Here is a 20367-nt window from a genome sequence, read left to right on the forward strand (position 1 = left end):
ACAGTGCTTGTGCCCGTAGAAAAAGGCATCGCGCATGAGCATGCCCGGGATGCCCAAGTCAGTTAAGAACAAATTCTTATTTACAATGACAGCCTATTGGGGAACAGTCATTCACCTGCCTTGTTCAGGGGCAGAACAACAGATTATTACCTTGTCAGCTCAGGGATTCGAACCAGCAACCTTTCGGTTACGGGTAAAACGCTCTAACCACTAGGCTACCTGGTGTCTTACTACCCTCTCAGTGAATTTCTCAAAACCCGAGGCAGCACAGGCAGAGAAACACCAGAGACACAAGTCGTAACATGAAGACAAAGACACAAAACAGAGAAGGAAACACCTCGAGCCTCAGTGTAGTGCTGGCTGCTGTGGAACAAAAACGCTGCTGTGGATGATGCCTACAGGGAGAAAGAGCCCTGATCAAAGCTGTGCTCTAATCACTCCTGAGCTTCCCCGGCAGTGGGATAGCAGGTGCTGGAAGCGGCTGGGGAAAATGCTATAGAGAGATGGGAACACGATTGAAGCGAGTGGTGTTTGGTTATATTTGGCTGCCTAAAGATCAAGAGGATCTAAGGAGAAATGACTTGCATGGGGTAACGTAACAGAGGTACAAGAGGGCTACAAGTGAGGGGATTAGATACCTGAAGTTGCTCTTACCTGAAGAAGGTGTGGTGCTCGATGCAGACCTTCCATAGTCTCTTAGCCGCCCGGTGGTTGGGAAGCTTGAAGCCAATAGTGCTCTCGAACTGCTCGTACTGGTTCGTGAGAGAGAGATAGAGGGAGAGTGGAAGACCGAAAGGAAGGGAAGGAGGGAAAAGAGAGAGGAGCAGGTGTTTCTTAGGGTTACATTTACTGCATGAATGCATCATGTTCCATTCTGTATGAGGAAGAGACTGCAGTTTTGTATGACATGATACATTCTTAAAAAACAACTTTGTAATGCATAGTCACTTTATTTCATATTCCAAACTGTCACAATTTGAAGTTCTATGCTTTTCAGATAGATTTGCTGGATCGGCCTACTTGTCACTCAGGAGATGAAACAAGCTCTAAGCAAACAGACAGTGTGAAACTGTTCACTTCTGTAAACCCACAGACACCTGTTCCAAAGCCAAACGGCTGACAAGCAGGGTTAAAACTCCCAAGTATGGACACTAGTAATCTGTTCTCCCTGAAATTCCAGCCCTGTAACCACCAGACAGATTCCTGCGCTGAGCCGAGCAAACGGCTAAGAAACGAACATTTTCAAACAGTGGAGACAAACATGAGGGTAGCGTTTCAATTTTCATGACTATATTTATACTTTTCATCCCTCTATTCTGGGTGATGCTGCAGCTGCACTGGCAGTGTTAAATGCTCTCTTTATCCTGCTCTTCCACAGGCTCACTGTGGGCCTCTTGTCACTTTAGCAGCCCTGGCCAGACAGCCTGTCACACTGGGCAGAGCTTCTGAGCTTGGTCTGAGCTCAGTAGGCTGCAGAGGTTGAGGCTGCAGTGCAGCAAATAACTGAATAGAGACTGGGCGAGAAAGGCAGGCTATAGAATCTAAGCCTGTGGAGCAGCTAAATTAGGGGGAACTAAATATTTTCCAGTCCTCTGGTCAGTCGAACTGACCACACATCCGTTTCCTCACAATCTTTAGCTGGACATATTCCCAGTTATAACAGAAATTATGGGGTGCATACTGCATAAATGTTCATGTTTCATGTTCATTTTGAAAGGGGCTAAGACTTGATCTACACCCAGAGGAGAACCCTTAGAAGAACCCTTCTTGGTTCCAGGTAGAACCCTTTTAGTTTCAAGTATAACTGTGTTATGTTCCATGTAGAATCCTTTCTAACTGGAACCTAAAAAGATTCTCTATGGGGACAGCCAAAGCTTTTTTTCTAAGAATGTACAGAGAAGCCACTAACTTGGTTCAGCTTACCTCTCCAGGCCGGATCTTGATGTAGAAGTTGCTCCTCTTGTAGGAGATCTTAAGGATCTTTGGCCAGGCAAAGCGGTTGATCCTCAGGCGGTCGCGGTAGATCAGGAGCCCGTTGGCACACACGCCCAGCATGATGTCAATCCCTTCTGAATCCTGGAGCAGCCAAAGACAAGCATGGCAGAGGAGAGGAAGATGAAAGGAGAGGAAAAAGAGAGGTAAGGAGAGGAAACATTCAAGTAATAAAGTAATATGTTGGTAAAATAAATAATCCTGCACAGTCACATAGAAATTTAGACTAACAACATGTCATATGTAACAGCATACCTTGGCATGATGAAGGTCCACCCCATACATCGACAGCTTCTTAGCATTTTCCAGGAAGTTGATTTCTGCGTCAGCTGGAGTCATACCCCTGAAACCAAAAATGGGAGAACGGGAGAACCAATTGAATACTCAAAATGGTAAGAGTGATATTTTCAATCCCATGTCTCTCCCTCCACCTTTCTACCATAACTCCTTGGGCAAGAGCCAAGTGCAGGGGCCATCTCAGGAAAGGGATGGGGGGAGACCCTGAGACTTGGGAAGTATTGACAGTGTTGGCAAGGCCTCCATGTAGACAGCCATGACAGACCAGGGCAATGTGGTGGCATCTGTCAACATATGTATGGTTGTTGGACACTGTCTGAGCAAAGGTTCATCAGCAGGCTCCAATGGTTCCATATGAATGGGAGATGTAACTAAAATGGATTTACTATAAAAAATGCTGAACTGAACTGAAATAAACCTAACTGGGCCTAGAGATTTCTCTGACCATGTGACCTGACCAGGAAAACCTACAAGACCCTAGTCATGGCCCGATCATTTTCTGGTGGTCAGATTTTACTCTTGGACATAACCGTACGTCCTACCTGTAGTTACGATGGAGCTCCATGACCCTCTCCTCCAGCTCTCGTGTCTGATTGGGTGCGAAGCGGAAGTCGCTGACGTAGTCGGGGCCATGGTCGTCGGTGTCATAGTCTCCCAGCTCGGCCTGTACGGCGTAGGAACCCAGCAGGGCGTGGGTCACGAAGGAACAGGGCAGACGACCTGACAACATGTCATCTCTCAGCTGCAGACACAGGTAGTACCTGTGAAGGAGAGGGAGACGTTAAAAAAGGCCAAGGCTCCAACAAGAATGCTGAGGAGTTAATCCATAACAGTCAGTGGAATTCCAAATGTAGCTAATCCTTAAGTAGAGTGGAGTGGAGTGGGATTTTGAACTATTTGACAGCTGTGAAATATGCACTGAAATGATTACAACTGTACAAAGTATTTCAACACAAAATTTTATTATTTGACAGCAATATTTTAATGCGCAAACCGACACTGTAAGTATGAGAGACTGCATGCTGCGAACTTAAACAGTGCATTCGGAAAGTATTCAGAACCCTTGACTTTTTCCACATTTTGTTACGTTACAGCCTTATTCTAAAATGGATTAAATAAATGTTTTCCTCAATCTAAACACAATACCCCATTATGACAAAGCAAAAACAGTTTTTAGAAAAAAACGGAAATACCTTACTTACATAAGTATTCAAACCCTGTGCTATGAGACTCGAGCTCAGGTGCATCCTGTTTCCATTGATCACAACTTGATTGGAGACCACCTGTGGTAAATTCAATTGATTGGACATGATTTGGAAAGGCACACCTGTCTATATAAATCTCACAGTTGACAGTGCATGTCAGAGGAAAAACCAAGCCATGAGGCTGAAGGAATTGTCCGTTGAGCTCCGAAACAGGATTTTGTTGAGGCACAGATCTGAGGAAGGGTACCAAAACATTTCTGCAGCATTGAAGTTCCTGAAGAACACAGTGGCCTCCCTCATTCTTAAATGGAAGAAATTTGGAACCACCAAGATTCTTCCTAGAGCTGGCCGCCCGCCCAAACTGAGCAATTGGGGGAGTAGGGCCTTGGTCAGGGAGGTGACCAAGAACCCGATAGTCACTCTGACAGAGCTCCTCTGTGGAGATAGGAGCATCTTCTAGAAGGACAACCATCTCTGCAGCATTCCACCAATCAGGCCTTTATGGTAAAGTGGTCAGACGGAAGCCACTCCTCAGTAAAAGGCACATGACAGCACACTTGGAATTTGCCAAAAGGTCCCTAAAGGACTCTCAGATCATGAGAAACAAGATTCTTTGGTCTGATGAAACCAATATTGAACTCTTTGGCCTGAATGCCAAGCATCACGTCTGGAGGAAACAAGGCACCGCTCATCACCTGGCCAATACCATCCCTACGGTGAAGCATGGTGGTGGCAGTATCATGCTGCGGGGATGTTTTTCAGTGGCAGAGACTGGGAGACTAGTCAGGATCGAGGTAAAGATGAACGGAGCAAAGTGCAGAGAGATCCTTGATGAAAACCTGCTCCAGAGCACTCAGGACCGCAGACTGGGGCGAAGGTTCACCTTCCAACAGGACAAAGACCCAAAGCACACAGTCATGACAATGCAGGAGTGGCTTCGGGACAAGTCTCTGAATGTCCTTGAGTGGACCAGCCGGAGTCCGGTCTTGACCTGAAAATAGCTGTGCAGCGACGCTCCCCATCCAACCTGACAGAGCTTGAGAGGATCTGCAGAGAAGAATGGGATAAACTCCCCAAATACAGGTGTGCAAGCTTATAGCGTCATACCCAAGAAGACTCGAGGCTGTAATCGCTGGCAAAGGTGCTTCAAGAAAGTACTGAGTAAAGGGTCTGAATACTTATGGAAATGTGATATTTCAAGGAAGTTTGTGTTTTGTTGCAAAAATAAAAAATAAAAACAGTTTTTGCTTTGTCATTATGGTATATTGTGTGTAGTGTCGTGTCTTTGGCTATGCCGGATTAAGTGATATAACATGCTATTCTATAAAATAATTTATCTGTATTTAATATTGAAGAACAATTAAATCCATTTTAGAATAAGGCTGTAATGTAACAAAATGTGAAAAGGTGAAGGGGTCTGAATACTATATGTGTGTGTGTCTACTTTATATAGGGCCCTATTAAATCTGTATTATTAGTAGCCTGAATCTGTTTTCCCAAATTAAATTTTTCTGCATTTTGTTTTTCCAGGTTTCCACCCCCACCATCATCGCTAACGGCTACACAACGTGGTAGGCACCCGCACCACAGATACACAGACAGGGAATTCTCGATGCCTCTTCAGAAAGTCGCACGAAATACGAATCACTGATGCATTCTGTTCATGTCTAATGATGAACTTAGGCTAATTAATTATTATAATAATTAATTATTATAATTGTTGAATTCTGTTTGGTCACACTTTATTTTTGTACATACTCTACAGATGGTCACACCATCAACAAACCATCTGTTGATAAGCAACTGCTTGCTGAGGTTACAGCTAGATTTAGGGCAATGTTTAGGCTCCTGAACAGCTTCTACCCCTAAGTCATAAGACTGCTGAACAGTTAATCAAGTGGCTACCCATACCATTTGACCTTTTTTTGCACTGACTCTATCCATATTCACTGGACTCTACCCACACACTGACACCTTTTTACAATGTCACTCCAACACACACGCTCATACACACACACACACACACACACACACACATGCATATTGACGCTGCTGCTACTCTGTTTATCATCTATCCTGATTGTCTAGACACTTTTGCCCCTGCCTACATGTACATATTACCTCAACTACCTCGTACCCCTGCACATTGACTCGGTACCGGTACTCCTTGAATATAGCCTTTAATTATTGTTATTTATTTATTGTGTTAGTAATTTATTTGTATTATTTGAAAATGTTCTTGTTTAACTCTGTATTGTTGGGAAAGGGCTTGTATGTAAGCATTTCACAGTAAAGCCTACACCTGTTGTATTCAGTGCACGTGACAAATAGTTTGATTGATGCTAAGAATAAGGGTTAAGTTTAGGGTTAGGATAAGGTTTAAGGTTGGAAGAGGTTCATTTAAATGTTACGGATAGTCTGTAGAGCAACTACAGATGGACTATCGAAATATAGTGTTATCTGGATTCTGTGAATCTGGCTATACTCGACCCTGCTCTTCTGGTGTCCACAGATGCATCAGATTATGACTTGGGTGGTGTGCAAATACATCCAGACGGAACAGAACGGACAGTTCTGCATCCCGTTCCTTCTCAGTCGAGCAGAAATACACTATGGTAGAAAAGGACACGCTTACTTGTGTGTGGTCAGTTGAGCCGTAGCGAACGTTCCTGTGGGGTGCACCTGTTATCCTACGAACTGATCATCAAGCCTTTTCTACCCGTATTGGCAGTGGTGTAAAATACTTAGGTAAAAAATACTTTAAAGTACTAAACTAGTTTTGTAGATATCTGTACTTTACTATTTATCTTTTTGACAACTTTTACTTCACTACATTCCTAAATAAATAAATAAAAATTACAATTCACGCACTTATCAAGAGAACATCCCTGGTCATCCCTATTGCCTCTGATCTGCCGGACTCACTAAACACAAATGCTTAATTTGTCAATTATATCTGAGTGATGGAGTGTGCCCCTGGCTATCCTTAAATAAATAAATAAAACCAGAATAGTGGCATCTTCTTAATACAAGGAAATTGAAATTAAATGATTTATATTTTTAAGTATGTTTTAGCCATTACATTTACTTTTAATACTTAAGTATATTTTAAACCAAATACTTTTAGAGTTTTACTCAAGTAGTGTTTTACTGACTTTCAGTTTTTCATGAGTCATTATCTATTAAGGTATCTTAACTTTTACTCAAGTATGACAATTAGTTCCTTTTCCCACCACTGCCTATTGGCATCGAAAGGTGCTGGAATGCGCATTGCAAGATGGTCTGCTCGCTTACTGTGCTTCACATATGACATTCTGTACAGACCTGGATCAGTAAACAGTTACTGTTGTTTTGGTTACTACGCTGTGCATTTTAACAGTGCCATTATTCTGTGCTTTGAATAAGAATAACTGTCCAATTAAAGAATTGTGAAATGTTTTATTTGGGTAGTTCTTAGAAAGCTTTCACAAGAGGGAAATATGTTGTGTTCTGCTGCACTACCCACATTTACCACTAGAGACAGGTATTCTATCCTACCTATTCTTACACAGAACGGAAGTACAATGAGAACAGGATTTCAGATAGGGAGAAGAAGAGTATGCATGTGCTGATGATGTATGCTGTGATGGAGCACTAAGCTTGCTGAGTAAACGTGTCCTTAATTTTACCCATTGTGTCCTCATGTTATCCTCTTGCTCTTTTGCACCCCAGTATCTCTACTTGCACATCTATCACTCCAGTGTTGATGCTAAATTGTAATTATTTCGTCGCCATGGCCTATCTATTGCCATACCTCCTTACTCTTCTCTATTTGCACACACTGTACATAGATTTTTCTATTGCATTATTGACTGTACGTTTGTTAATGTGTAACTCTGTGTTGTTTCTGTCGCACTGCTTTGCTTTATCTTGGCCTCAACTGGCCTACCTAGTTAAATAAAGATTAAATAAAAATAAATGTTACTCAGGCTACACGACAAGCTGATAGGATTGGAACGCGGTGTGGTCGGCTGTTGCAATAGCCCATTCGTGAAAGGACGGACAAGTTGTGCGTTCCGAGATGCCATTCTGCACATCACTGTTGCACAACGCCGTTACTTACTGGTTTGTGGCCCGCATGTTAGCTTGCACGATTCTTGCCATTCTCATTTGACCTCTCTACTCAACTGTTTTTGCGCACTGGATGTTTTTTGTTTGTCGCCCCATTCTCTGTAAAACCTAGACACTGGTGTGCAGGGAAAGCCCAGGAGGCCATACCACGCTCAAAGTCCTTTTGGTCACTCGTTTTGCCCATTCGAACATTCAATCGAACATTAAGTTACATACACTAAGTTGACTGTGCCTTTAAACAGCTTGGAAAATTCCAGAAAATTAGGTAATGGCTTTAGAAGCTTCTGATAGGCTAATTGACATAGTTTGAGTCAATTGGAGATGTACCTGTGGATGTATTTCAAGGTCTACCTTCAAATTCAATGCCTCTTTGCTTGACATTATGGGAAAATCAAAAGAAATCAGCCAAGACCTCAGAAAAAATTTTGTAGACCTCCACAAGTCTGGTTCATCCTTGGGAGCAATTTCCAAACGCCTGAAGGTACCACGTATAAACACCATGGGACCACGCAGCCATCATACCGCTCAGGAAGGAGACGCCTTCTGTCTCCTAGAGATGAATGTACTTTGGTGTGAAAAGTGAAAATCAATCACAGAACAACAGCAAAGGACCTTGTGAAGATGCTGGAGGAAACGGGTACAAAAGTATCTATATCCACAGTAAAACGAGTCCTATATTGCCATAACCTGAAAGGCCGCTCAGCAAGGAAGAAGCCACTGCTCCAAAACCGGCATAAAAAAGCCAGACTACGGTTTGCAACTGCACATAGGGACAAAGATTGTACTTTTTGGAAAAATGTCCTCCGGTCTGATGAAACAAAAATAGAACTGTTTGGTCATAATGACCATTGTTATGTTTAGACGAAAAGGGGGAGGCTTGCAAGTCGAAGAACACCATCCCAACTGTGAAGCACGGGGTGGCAGCATCATGTTGTGGGGGTACTTTGCTCAATGCTATAGAAAATGTGTGGGCAGAACTGAAAAAGCATGTGCGAGCAAGGAGGCCTACAAACCTGACTCAGTTACACCAGCTCTGTCAGGAGGAATGGGCCAAAATTCACCCAACTTATTGTGGGAAGCTTGTGGAAGGCTACCTGAAACATTTGACCCAAGTTAAACAATTTAAAGGCAATGCTACCAAATACTAATTGAGTGCATGTATCTTCTGACCCAGTGGGAATGTGATGAAAGAAAGAGAAACTAAAATAAATCATTCTTTGATTTGACATTTCACATTCTTAAAATAAAGTGGTGATCCTAACTGACCTAAGACAGGGAATTTCTACTTGGATAAAATGTTAGAAATTGTGAAAACTGAGTTTAAATGTATATGTCTAAGGTGTATGTAAACTTCCGACTTCAACTCTAGCAAGCCATGGCCACGTGAATCACTGTTTATTGGAGCAAACCATTTTGGTGAATGGAGTAGTGTACCTAATAAACTGAGTTTTTATACAGTGTGAAAATGATATGGGTGCCTCTTCATGCTGCCCTGCTGGACCACAGTACCTGGTGATGTCCTCTGTGAGCTGGGAGGGGTCTGGAGGATAGAACTTGACAGAGAAGGCAAAGTGCCAGGGAGCAGCTGAGGACAGACAGAGGAGAGGGGATGAGTTTACTGCCCATGTTGACTGGACATCTATCACTGATGTGATGTATTTGTATTTATAATGGATCCCCATTAGCAGCATCTACTATTCCTGGGGTCCAGCGAAATTAAGGCAGTTATACCATTTTAAAAACATTACAATACATTCACAACAGATTGCACAACACATTAAGTGTGTGCCCTCAGGCCCCTACTTTACTACCACATATCTACAACACAAAATCCATGATGTGGAATAGAGTTCCATGTAGTCAAGGCTCTATGTAGTACTGTGTGCCTCCCATTGTATGTACTAGACTTGGGGACTGTGAAGAGTCCTTTCTTGTGGCATGTCTTGTGGGGTATGCATGGATGTCCGAGCTGTGTGCCAATAGTTCTGACAGGCATTCAACATGTTAATACCTTACAAAAACAAGTAGTGATGAAGTAAATCTCTCCTCCACTTTGAGTCAGGAGAGATTGACATCCATCTTATTATTGTTAGCTCTCTGTGTACGTCCTGTTCTGAGCCAATTGTAATTTTCCTAAGTCCCTCTTCGTGGGACCTGCACGACTGAACAGTAGTCCAGGTGTGACAAAACTAGGGCCTGTAGAACTCACCTTGTTGATAGTGTTGTTAAGAAGGCAGAGTAACACTTTATTATGGACAGATGTCCATAATATGTTTTGACCATGATATCAATATGTTTTGACCATGACAGTTTACAATCCAGGGTTACTTCAAGCAGTTTAGTCACCTCAACTTGTTCAATTTCCACATTATTTATTACAATATTTAGTTGAGGTTTAGGGTTTAGTGAATGATTTGTCCCAAATACAATGCTTTTAGTTTTTTAAGTATTTAGTACCAATTTATTCCTTGCCATTTTCTGTGTGGCAGTCATTTCAGTCGTTGTAGTAGCTGACATGTATAGTGTTGAGTCATCCACATACATAGATAGACACACTGGCTTCACTCAAAGCCAATGACATGTTGAAAAAGTAAGGGACCTAGACAGCTGCCTTGGGGAATTCATGATTCTACCTGTGTGTGACACATGTATGACATAGCCAAATCACCAATAAAAGTGTCTGAGAACATTTAAATACGGCAACAGTACGGCTACAACAAAAGCATAGAAACAAGCTTGTATTAAACATAAACTCATTATATTTTCTAAATGGACCTACAGCTTCTCATTGTACTGCATAAGTACTTAGCAGATTCGATTTAGAAATAAACAGTATTTGAATAATAACTGTGTTTTCGGTCACTGTGTGTGGATGTGATGTGTCTGTGCTATGTGCTACGTATACTGCGTGTGGGCCAAGGATACTCACTGCGCATCTGCTTCTTGATCTCCTTGGAGGGGTCCAACCAATTCTGAAAGACAGACAGTAGAGAGAGCATTCATAGGCGTCTGTGAGAGACGTGGCTAATGCACACCCTGTTGCCATGCTCTGATTCACTCCGCAGCTCTAATTACAAATGGTGTTTCTAGTGAAAGCCTTCACTGTACATGTGGTTCAATGGAACGAGGAGGAGAGGGAGGAAGCAGGAGGAACCCTCCCCCACTGAGACTTTCAGCATGAGGAAATGAGAGTGTCATTCCCAGCATCTGTTAGCCCATTTTGACAGTGAATTACCACTGGCCAGTTATCCTAGCTCGTATCACACCAGTTATGTACATTGACATCGTTCGCCACAAGAGGCGCAGTTTTGTACAGCTACTCTCCCTCCTGCCTTGTGTTGATAAAGCTTTCTCATTCAATGCACACCCTCTTGTCGAGTGTGAAATCTCTCAGGTTATGGCCTGCTCTTTGACAATCACACCATGCTCATGTGCTGTTAGTTGAACAGGAAGTGTGAATATGCCTATTGCATGGATAATAGTGCAGGCAGGCGTGTGCCTGACCACTGGCAGTGAGCTTCCCAGCTTTCTGAGTAATGGTAAAGTCTTTTTGGCAGCTACTACAGTATCACTCTATCACTGTAAAATCAGGAGTGGAATAGGTTGAAACTGCACCGCAGTCTCCAATACTATCTTTGGAGTGTTCCTGACAATTTCACAGCATCGCATTAGTGGGAACCAAGTCTGTTCTCAGGGCAGGCCTGGTTGTAATTAGATATGTTAGTTGCATCAGGGACAATTTTAACATTTTAGCTAACCCTTTTCAGAACCTGAACATTATTCTCCTAAACTGCCACATTAATTCTCCTAACCTGCTAGTAGTCAAAACGATCAGATCTGCCAAGAGAACAGTCTTGGTTTCCACTAATGTGATACAGTGGCAATTTCAGTACACACAACCTGAAATATTCACCCACACCTGCACACTAACATGCTGACTACACCGGCAATCCACACATGTTGATTTTGTCTATCCCGACCAGACACGATCATGACACGCAGGTTAACATATCAAACCAACTGTGAACCAACTTTTATCATTTAGGGACAGGTCGAAACATACATGAAACATTCAAGGACATTTAGCTAGCTAGCTGCTGCTAGCTAGTTTGTCCCATAGACATTGAAACCGGTAGATAGTGATAGCGACAATGGCACATGAAGCCGGAAGTATTTGAATTTGAAGCACCCCATATTGCTGAATGGCACCAAATATCAGAAAGGATCATGGTTGATGTAGTCATTTTTATCCTGCCAGAGACAGTTAACCCAACGCTGCTGGGTGCACATGCAAAGAGCATGCAAAGAGCATGCATGAGGGCACAAGTCTCCTTGTGGCCTGCTGGCCTGTGATACAAATACAATTATAAAATTATGAGCCTTGTTGGTTAAGCCACAGAAATAGTCAGCAACCTTCCTACTGGCCATGATTGGCTGAGATAATGAGTTGGCTGGACAAGCCAAGAGAGGAGTTCAGATTGGTCTGCCATATAGAAGGCTTCTGTCTATTTGAGCTGGTCAGTCTGTGTTTGTAATCTTGTTGAACGTGGCTTTTTTTAAATGTATCGTGTAGTGGAGCTGCAAAAGTGTTGCTCTCCACTTTCTGGAGGTTGAGTTTTGAAAATCAGTGGAATTAGAGTGTGATAGCTAAAGAGATGGAGAAAACATCTTCAAACTAAGGATAACATCTTCAAACTAAGGGCAACCATGGCATGGCATCCGTGACAGGGAGATGCGTCCATCATGCATGATTATGTATACGGGTAAGATAGTCTGACTAGCTACATTCAGATATTACACGTTTCTAATTTTGACAGAAAGTGGTTTCACTTCAAGCTAAAGTGTACTGTTAGCTAGCTAGCTTACGTTAGCTGGCTGGCTCCCTAGCTGATGTTATGTGTATGACGTTATTATTCGTATCCCAGAACCGTTTGCTTCGCTAGTTAGAGCCTAATGTTAGCTAGCTAACATTGAACCTGGTTAGTTAGCTCCCACCAGATTCATGCAGGATAGTAACGGCATGATTTGCCACTATGTTCATTGTTGTTTAACTAGCTAACGTTTGCTGGCTGGCTCGTTAGCTAACGTTACGTGACGTGTGTGATCTTACACGTTGTTTACCTAGCCAGGTTTATTATTTACCTAGCTAGCTACATGACTCATCTAAAGTGTACAACACCCGTTGAATATGGCCGGTGTCAGTAAACATCTGCAAAAAAGCGTAATATAATTGTTGCCAGTAGAGCTGGTTAGCATGTTTTCATGTTATCCAGAGGTAAACAAATCATCGTCCAGAGCATCAAGTGTGTGCTGTGAACTCACCGAGAGCGAAATGAGATGGGTGGGGCTAAAGCTTAAGAGGGTGTGAACGATGCTGAATGGGTGTAGACAAAGAAGAGCTCTTCACTAGATATCAAACCATTCAAAGGCCATTTTCTCAGCAGAAATACTTTCCCATTGTTCCCCAAATATGCAGTGTGTGATATACTATTTTGTAGCACTAAGCCTCTGCTTTAATCCAATGTAAAAAACACATTTTCTAATTTTGCTACAGAAGACCAAATCCAGGTGGTGAGTCACAAATGTAGTAGTCAGAATGGATCACTATTTAATTAAATATCTCGATTTGTAGCGAACTTTCAAATAATTCACTGTGAGGATCAAACTTGATCATAATAAACACATTTTACAGGCCAAAACGGCTGTTTAAAAAAACATTGTTTTGCCATTCTAGTGATTGTAATTTACATAGGCTTTCTAGGGCAGACCAGCGCTTTTGGCACCTCTAACTTGCTACGGAGTAGCCAACCAGCTGAGCTCTGGGCTTCACGCTCCAGACTGGACACTGTGGGCCTGGTTTGTCCTTAGAGATAAACATTGGGTTGTTATTTTACCTGTTATGCACATGTTCCTCTTTTTCGATGGTTCTTTGTAGAATTTTGACCCAGAGCCATATAAAATCATGTTTCCCTACTCCAACGATTAATCCACACATAAAAAGAGAAGCCTAGTTCGTTTTTTAGTTAGTTCTTGAATTAATCTCTCCTTGTTTGTCTTATAGGGATCAACGTGGGTTTGTAGCTTACCGATATCCAATAAGGAGGGGACTTGCAGCGTTTGGCATGTCTCAAATAGGGCCAAATTTTATTTTAGCACTTGGTGCGGGTGAAATTATTTTGCAGCGCTCACGCACACAACTTGGCCGGTGAGGTTTGCATTTAATGAACTGAAATCCACTCACACAGACACTAACAAGCTCTCACTCACACACAACCTGAGTGAGGTCCTCTGGTGCTTAATCAGTGTGCTAAGCACCATAATCAACAGCAGTCATTTATTATCCTCCTGAATCTCTCTGATGTCGGCCTGGGCCAAATACCACTCAATAACTAAAAAGGCACTGTCTCATTTGTCTCCTCTCTGTAGAGCATTCCAGCAGGAATAACAACTGTTCTCACTGTTCTGCTGCCAGGATGCACTGCAGTCAAAGTTCACAAAGCAATCATAACACAATAGATGTTCTCCCCAAATGGTGTGGACATAATATCCTCAAAGAGAGGCAGAGAGGAGTTTGAGGAAGACATTTCAATCAAGTATTGTTTGGCTTAGAGTCACCGAGGACCCCAGACAGTAAATGCTGCCCTGGTATTGAAGAGGGGGCCTACCTTCTCTCAGAGGTACCTACAGTTGAAGTCGGAAGTTTATAAACACTTAGGTTGGAGTCATTAAAACTCATTTTTAAACCACTCCACAAATTTCTTGTTAATAAACTGTAGTTTTGGCAAGTTGGTTAGGACATCTAACCGACTTGCCAAGGGAAATGATGTGGATATTAGGTTATGTGGATAATTGGAAGGAAAATTATGTGGATATATTGAAGCAACATCTGAAGACATCAGTCAGGAAGTTAAAGCTTGGTCGCAAATGGGTATTCCAAATGGACAATGACCCCAAGCATACTTACAAAATTGTGGCAAAATGGCTTAAGGGCAACAAAGTCAAGGTATTGGAGTGGCCATCACAAAGCCCTGACCTCAATTCTATAGAACATTTGTGGGCAGATCTGAATACGCGTGTGCGAGCAAGGAGGCTTATAAACCTGACTCAGTTACACCAGCTCTGTCAGGAGGAATGGGCCAAAATTCACCCAATTTATTGTGGGAAGCTTGTGGAAGGCTACCCGAAACATTTGACCCAAGTTAAACCATTTAAAGGCAATACTACCAAGTACGAATTGAGTATGTAAACGTCTGACCCACTAGGAATGTGATGAAAGAAATAAAGCTGAAATAAATCACTCTACTATTATTCTGACATTTCACATTCTTAAAATAAAGTGGTGATCCTATCTGACCTAAGAAGATCATTTTTACTGGGATTAAATGTCAGGAATTGTGAAAAACTGAGTAGAAATGTATTTGGCTAAGGTGTATATAAACTTCAGACTTCAACGGTATGCTGTGAGATAAATCCTCCAGCATTTATCGTGTTTGCCTCACACACACACACTACTTTCTCTTCCCCAGACAGAACGGGCTCAAAAATCTCAACCACTTGTGACAAATCAGGTCACAACATGTCATTCTGTAACTACTGAGACCGATACAAGCTGCTATTAGTGACAGGAGACAGGTGTGTTTGTCTCACATTAGTGGCCATTCTCTCTCAACATGCCAAATCCTATCTTTACACAATCACTGCAATTTGCAATACCTGCCTTGAAGGTGAGGTGTACACAGGAAGGGTAGACCCAAAACACACACATCCTCAAAACAACCCTAATACCAGTTAATACAGGCTGACTGTCATGGCCATTCAATTTGGTCTCAGAGCTAAATCTTAGCCAGTTGCGTAATAACCATAATTACACCCGTTCTACTCCAATTACCCTTCCTAGTTCCATTTGGAGAGTCAAAAGCACAGACGTCTGTGGAGCACTAATCGGGCTATCTAATGTAGGCTGATGAGGATTAAGTGTTCAAATGTGTTAAGGAGTTTAGGGCGCCATTTTATCTTAAATTGCTTGTTGATCTGAATTCGACCTAGCATGCACATTTTCATTTCCAATTCCGAACGGAGTGGCTCACTATTGCCAGAGCCTGCTGTGTCTTCTTTTGTTATGGTGAGAGGAATGGTGATTGTGCCGAAGACAGTATTTCATGAGAAGAGGGGGGAAGGGGGGGGGGGGGGTACATGAATGGTCAGAGGCTACATGACAAGGCACTAACCTTTTGGCTGTCCGCCTCGCTGAATGTCAGACCAAAGTAGTCCTTCTCCAGGAGGTTGAGGTGCTCACACACCTTGTCCAGCAGCGCCTGTCCTTTGCAGTGCTTCTGCAGAAACACAGACACACGTGTCATTCAAATCAAGGGTCAAATCAAGGGTCAGGAGATTTCTGACCATGTGACCTGGCCTCACTGATTAAAGCATAACGACACCACATGGTTTTGTTGACGTGCATACATTTTGTATTCTTGGAAGTGTATTGAGAGTGTCATGTAACTGCAAATGTATCAATCAACACAACAGAATGTGTCTCTCTCCCCAACCAGATAGGGAAGCCATCTTGACACCAGCTGCTATCTGTTGCTGTCTACAGGCTAGAACAGTTCTGCCCTTGAGTGCTGTGTTACAGTCAGAATTGATCAAATACTCGACAGGGAAAATGAACACTGAATTGTAGGAAGATTGCTTTCTGCATGATAAGCGGTCTGAGCAAACAGTGCAATATCCAATGCCACTCAACCCTATCCAAATGGTTCATCTTCTTGTCACATTCCTGTGAAGGACAGACCGAAGAAGTGTGCAAATGTAGTTATCAAAGCTACTCAGATGTCAAAAGGAGAGAGACAACTGATGGGATGGCACTTTAGCAAATCATTCTAGCGATGATATACAGTACCTTGATGTAACTTTAACAAATAGAGGGGAAAAAACTATCGTGTAAATTCAAGAAGACATTCACACATTAAAAAAAAAAAAACATTACTCTGACTCCATCAGAGTAACATGGTGCCCCGGAATTTCAATCCCAGAGTCCAGACTATGGGTGGAGGGTGCTGCTGCACACACGCACTCACACGCACACGCACACACACACACTTTTCCCTGGAGTACGCAGCTAGTGAGCTGTGTGTGTGAGCTGTGCATGCTGCTCTCCGGGTGTCAGAGCTTTCCCTGGAGCCTGGTTTCCGCGGTGACAGGGAGACAGAGCAAGCCGTTGCCAGGGAAACAGATGCAGATGTGTGCATCATCCCTCTAGTTCTTGGTTCCTTATTATCTCAAGGCCAGAGCTAGGAGGAGTATTCAGTATTTATTAGGATCCCCAGTAGCTGCTGCCAGTCCTGGGAGTGTGTCTTTTGGCTCATTAGGATTGAAAAGATTGTGGGATAATACTCTGGAAGCACTTATGAACTCTCCCCGTCTCATTCAACACAGTCCCCATGGCAAGGTTGTAGAGAGAAGATGTAGATGTGGATGTAGGGTCTGTCGGAGTGGACAGTATGGCATAAAGATGAGCTATTAAAAAGATACATTCCGGGCATGTTAAGGATCTTAATACGCCGGTGACTAAGACACTGAGGTGTTTGTCCATGGACACTCCCTTTCACGGTGTAATTACTTCAACTCCACCTTGCCAACTTCCTCACAAGTGTTTTCCCTCAAAAGAAGCACAGGAGAAAGTAAGACATTTAAACTATTGGCAAAGAGTACAAACAAACTCATTGTCAGAGTCACAGAGTATTCTACAAAACATATGGTGCCAGAAATAGCACCATTCTGCACAATAACACAGTGCAGCTCATCCATGCATGGCCTGATAGAGTATGCACTAGTGAGCTGAAGGAAGGGGTGAGGGAAGTATGGGAGGGTGCGGCTCCCTCTCCCCCTGCAGCCCCTGGGGTGCCAGAGCCAAGCAGTCATAACGAGACGGGCTAATTAACCCTTGGATGGGGCACCTCCTCCAGTGAGAGTTGTCACAAAGTGGTGCCTGTCTTTCCTTAACACTATTATTATCAACTCCTGGAGCATGGAGGAGGTTTGATAGGACTGGCTTGACATTCCAACCCACCAATTAAACACCGGAAGGGGGTCGGAGGCAAGCCGGGAGTGAGGTAAGGGTTTTGGATAAACACTGTACTGCAGCAGCTTGTTATGTCAATATGATGAGTAAAATGGTGGGGGGGGGGGTCGATATGTACATCATTCTGTAGTAATGAATGGAAGTACAAAGGGAAGCAAAGGACAATACATTGCATAAAGGCTTTGGTAATCATAATTTGAAGTTTTATGTCTAGTGTTGAGAGCAGCAAAAGGTTTGAGAGTGGCTTGAAAGTATTTGTTTACCTATTTTTGCTATTTTCTCTTTTGAGAATGGTTGGTGAAAGCGAGGCTAATGTTCTTGAGATTCTTACATCAGAGACACAGACACACGCACACACCTTTGCATGAAATTAAGTATCATAAGGGCAGCTCACGATAACACAATATTCTATTTTCTGCTTGACTACACCTGGGTCGCAATGTAATGAGTATAGATTTCCCATTGTTCTGTCACTGGGTTTTGTTGAGGGATTTTATGTGGCAGAAAGGGAGATATCCTCTGACCCTCAAAGTGTACAGTATTTCTGCTCTGCCATGTTGTATATTTATGTCTAGGAGGGGCCCTGGAAGAGGGGAGCGAGGGCAGTGGGGTGTGGCAAAGCCTGCCTTCCTGGCTGACACCAGCTGCTTTTTTTTCCTACATGCACTAGCATTGCTTTCAATTGTATTTGGTTGCACAAAAAACAGTCCGCGGGAAGCCAGAAGTTAAATACAATTGCATTTCAACTTACTTGGCCAGGACGGTTGGTCTTTATGAAGTGGGGTCATTTGAGACAAAACATCTAAACAACCGTATTATGACATAGACTTTCCAAACATGGGTCTGTTGTAGACCCACTTCATCTCTGCTTACCTCATGTCAGGCTATACAGGGGGAGGTTGAGACAACATATCTAAACGGTCATATTATAACATGGGGGGGGGGCTTTTATTTGGAGATGGGATAAGCAGAGGGGAAGTGGGTCTACAACAGACCCACGTTTGAAAAGTATTTTTAAATAATACAATTTTGTCTCTAATCCCCCCCTCGTCATAATGACCAACCGTCCTGCCCACCGGCACAGAAAGTTGAAATGGAATTGTATTTAACATCTGGCTTCTCGGTGGACTGTTTTTGTGCAACCAAATACAATTGAAAGTAACACTAGTGTACTGTATGTAAATACATCCGCATTGCTAAAAGGTAGGCTGGTACAGATTAGCCAGGGAGAGGATACTGACTACAGTGACCATTCTCTACCAGCATGAAGACATGTCTTGTTTGGTGATGAAGCTGTAATAACAGCCACTGTAAGAGTGAGAGCCTGCTTTTCCTTCACTATATTCTCTGTGTCATTAATCCTAATGATTGGAATGTGTGTCTGTGGCAGAGAATGGTATAACCTTGCCCCACGGAGAGCTCCCAACATGACACCCTGTCTGTCATCTGCTTTACGCCGGCCTTATCTGACCTCTGCAGCTCCATAACATAATCACAACAAAGACGTAACGTCCGAAAGTAAAGAAACTCGTCGCATCTGCTGGTAAAACCACACAAACATATTTTGACTGGTTCCTTCCAGGACTTGGAAATGTGGCCTGCAATAGTAAAACATAGCACTGCTCTGGAGGAACGTTCCTTACCTCAATCCCCGCCTCATAGTCAGAGGTGTCCAGTAGGGTGACCTTGAAGGGAACAGTCTTTGGCCGTTTGGAAGTCTTCTGGGGGGACTTGGGGGTCTTGCATGGGGTGGTCTTCTCTGACACGTCGTCTGTTTCCCTGTGGTCGTCGATCAGTTTGGAGTCCTGGTCCTACATAGGGGCATTACATAGTCACAGGTGAAATTCTAAGTCAGTTAATGATGTCCATTATAATTACGACTTTAAAAAACACGAGCTGGCACACACCCAGAAAAAATTAGTTTGTGTGGAGGTGCTGACTAACAATAAACTATAAACTATCAAAATAAAGAAAGTCACACACTCCATATATAAACTCCCAGGAATTTAATGGGTATTTATCGACGTTTCGGCATCACCCTGAGAAAGGCACAGTGATGCCGAAACGTTGGTAAATACCCATTCAATTGTTGGGAGTTTATATAATGGAATGTGCGGCTTTCTTGACTTTGATAGTTTACATTATAATTATGACATCACTGAATGTGTGTAAATGTCTGTCAATGGTTGATGTAGGACGAAGATTACACGTGATCTCACCAGAAAAAACACAAGGCCCTAATTATAGTGTAGATTGAACTTCCTGTGCTCTCCTACATACCTGTTTAGCCATCTTGCCGTCTGAAGCAGAGTTTTGCATGCCTGCTGCTGCCCCCTTCTGCTGGGAGGACACTTCTACTGCGTTCTTCACCTCTGACTCAGGGCCAGGCTCTGTTGGCATAGCAACCTCTCCTTAACCTAAAAAAAAAACACACCAAAAATACATTATAGTTTCATTCTTAAAACAAAAGCAAAGTGACCTGCATGACACAAAAAGAGAGTTTTCCAAACGGTATGCAAGTAAGTGCCTGTACCAACTGGGTATATCTCAGGCAGCAGCGACAGCAAGGTATGACATCGCAAAATTACATTTCAAAATGCCATAGGTTAATGTGATTCAGCTCTTTGGTGGTAGCAGTTATTCTCTGGCCTCCAGAGCCATATACAACAAACAGAGGCT

The 20367-nt window shown here is 42.9% G+C and overlaps 1 protein-coding gene across 7 annotated transcripts in view; it reads right to left on the reverse strand.

Annotated features, from left to right (window-relative positions):
• LOC124031514 (protein 4.1-like) overlaps positions 1 to 20367 on the reverse strand; it is a 123047-nt gene that overhangs the window by 30326 nt on the left and 72354 nt on the right. For all 7 annotated transcript variants that reach the window (XM_046342836.1, XM_046342838.1, XM_046342837.1 and 4 more), the window contains exons 2-10: positions 19969 to 20105; positions 19332 to 19499; positions 15833 to 15937; positions 10534 to 10576; positions 9114 to 9189; positions 2832 to 3050; positions 2248 to 2335; positions 1924 to 2076; positions 655 to 752 (exon numbers count right to left, since the gene is read on the reverse strand). In XM_046342836.1, the coding sequence (XP_046198792.1) occupies positions 655 to 752; positions 1924 to 2076; positions 2248 to 2335; positions 2832 to 3050; positions 9114 to 9189; positions 10534 to 10576; positions 15833 to 15937; positions 19332 to 19499; positions 19969 to 20088 (1070 nt within the window). In that variant the 5' untranslated portion in view covers positions 20089 to 20105. The remainder of the gene's footprint in view (positions 1 to 654; positions 753 to 1923; positions 2077 to 2247; positions 2336 to 2831; positions 3051 to 9113; positions 9190 to 10533; positions 10577 to 15832; positions 15938 to 19331; positions 19500 to 19968; positions 20106 to 20367) is intronic.

The sequence above is a fragment of the Oncorhynchus gorbuscha genome, linkage group LG03 (genome assembly GCF_021184085.1).
Source record: "Oncorhynchus gorbuscha isolate QuinsamMale2020 ecotype Even-year linkage group LG03, OgorEven_v1.0, whole genome shotgun sequence".
In the NCBI taxonomy this organism is placed as follows: Eukaryota; Metazoa; Chordata; class Actinopteri; order Salmoniformes; family Salmonidae; genus Oncorhynchus; species Oncorhynchus gorbuscha.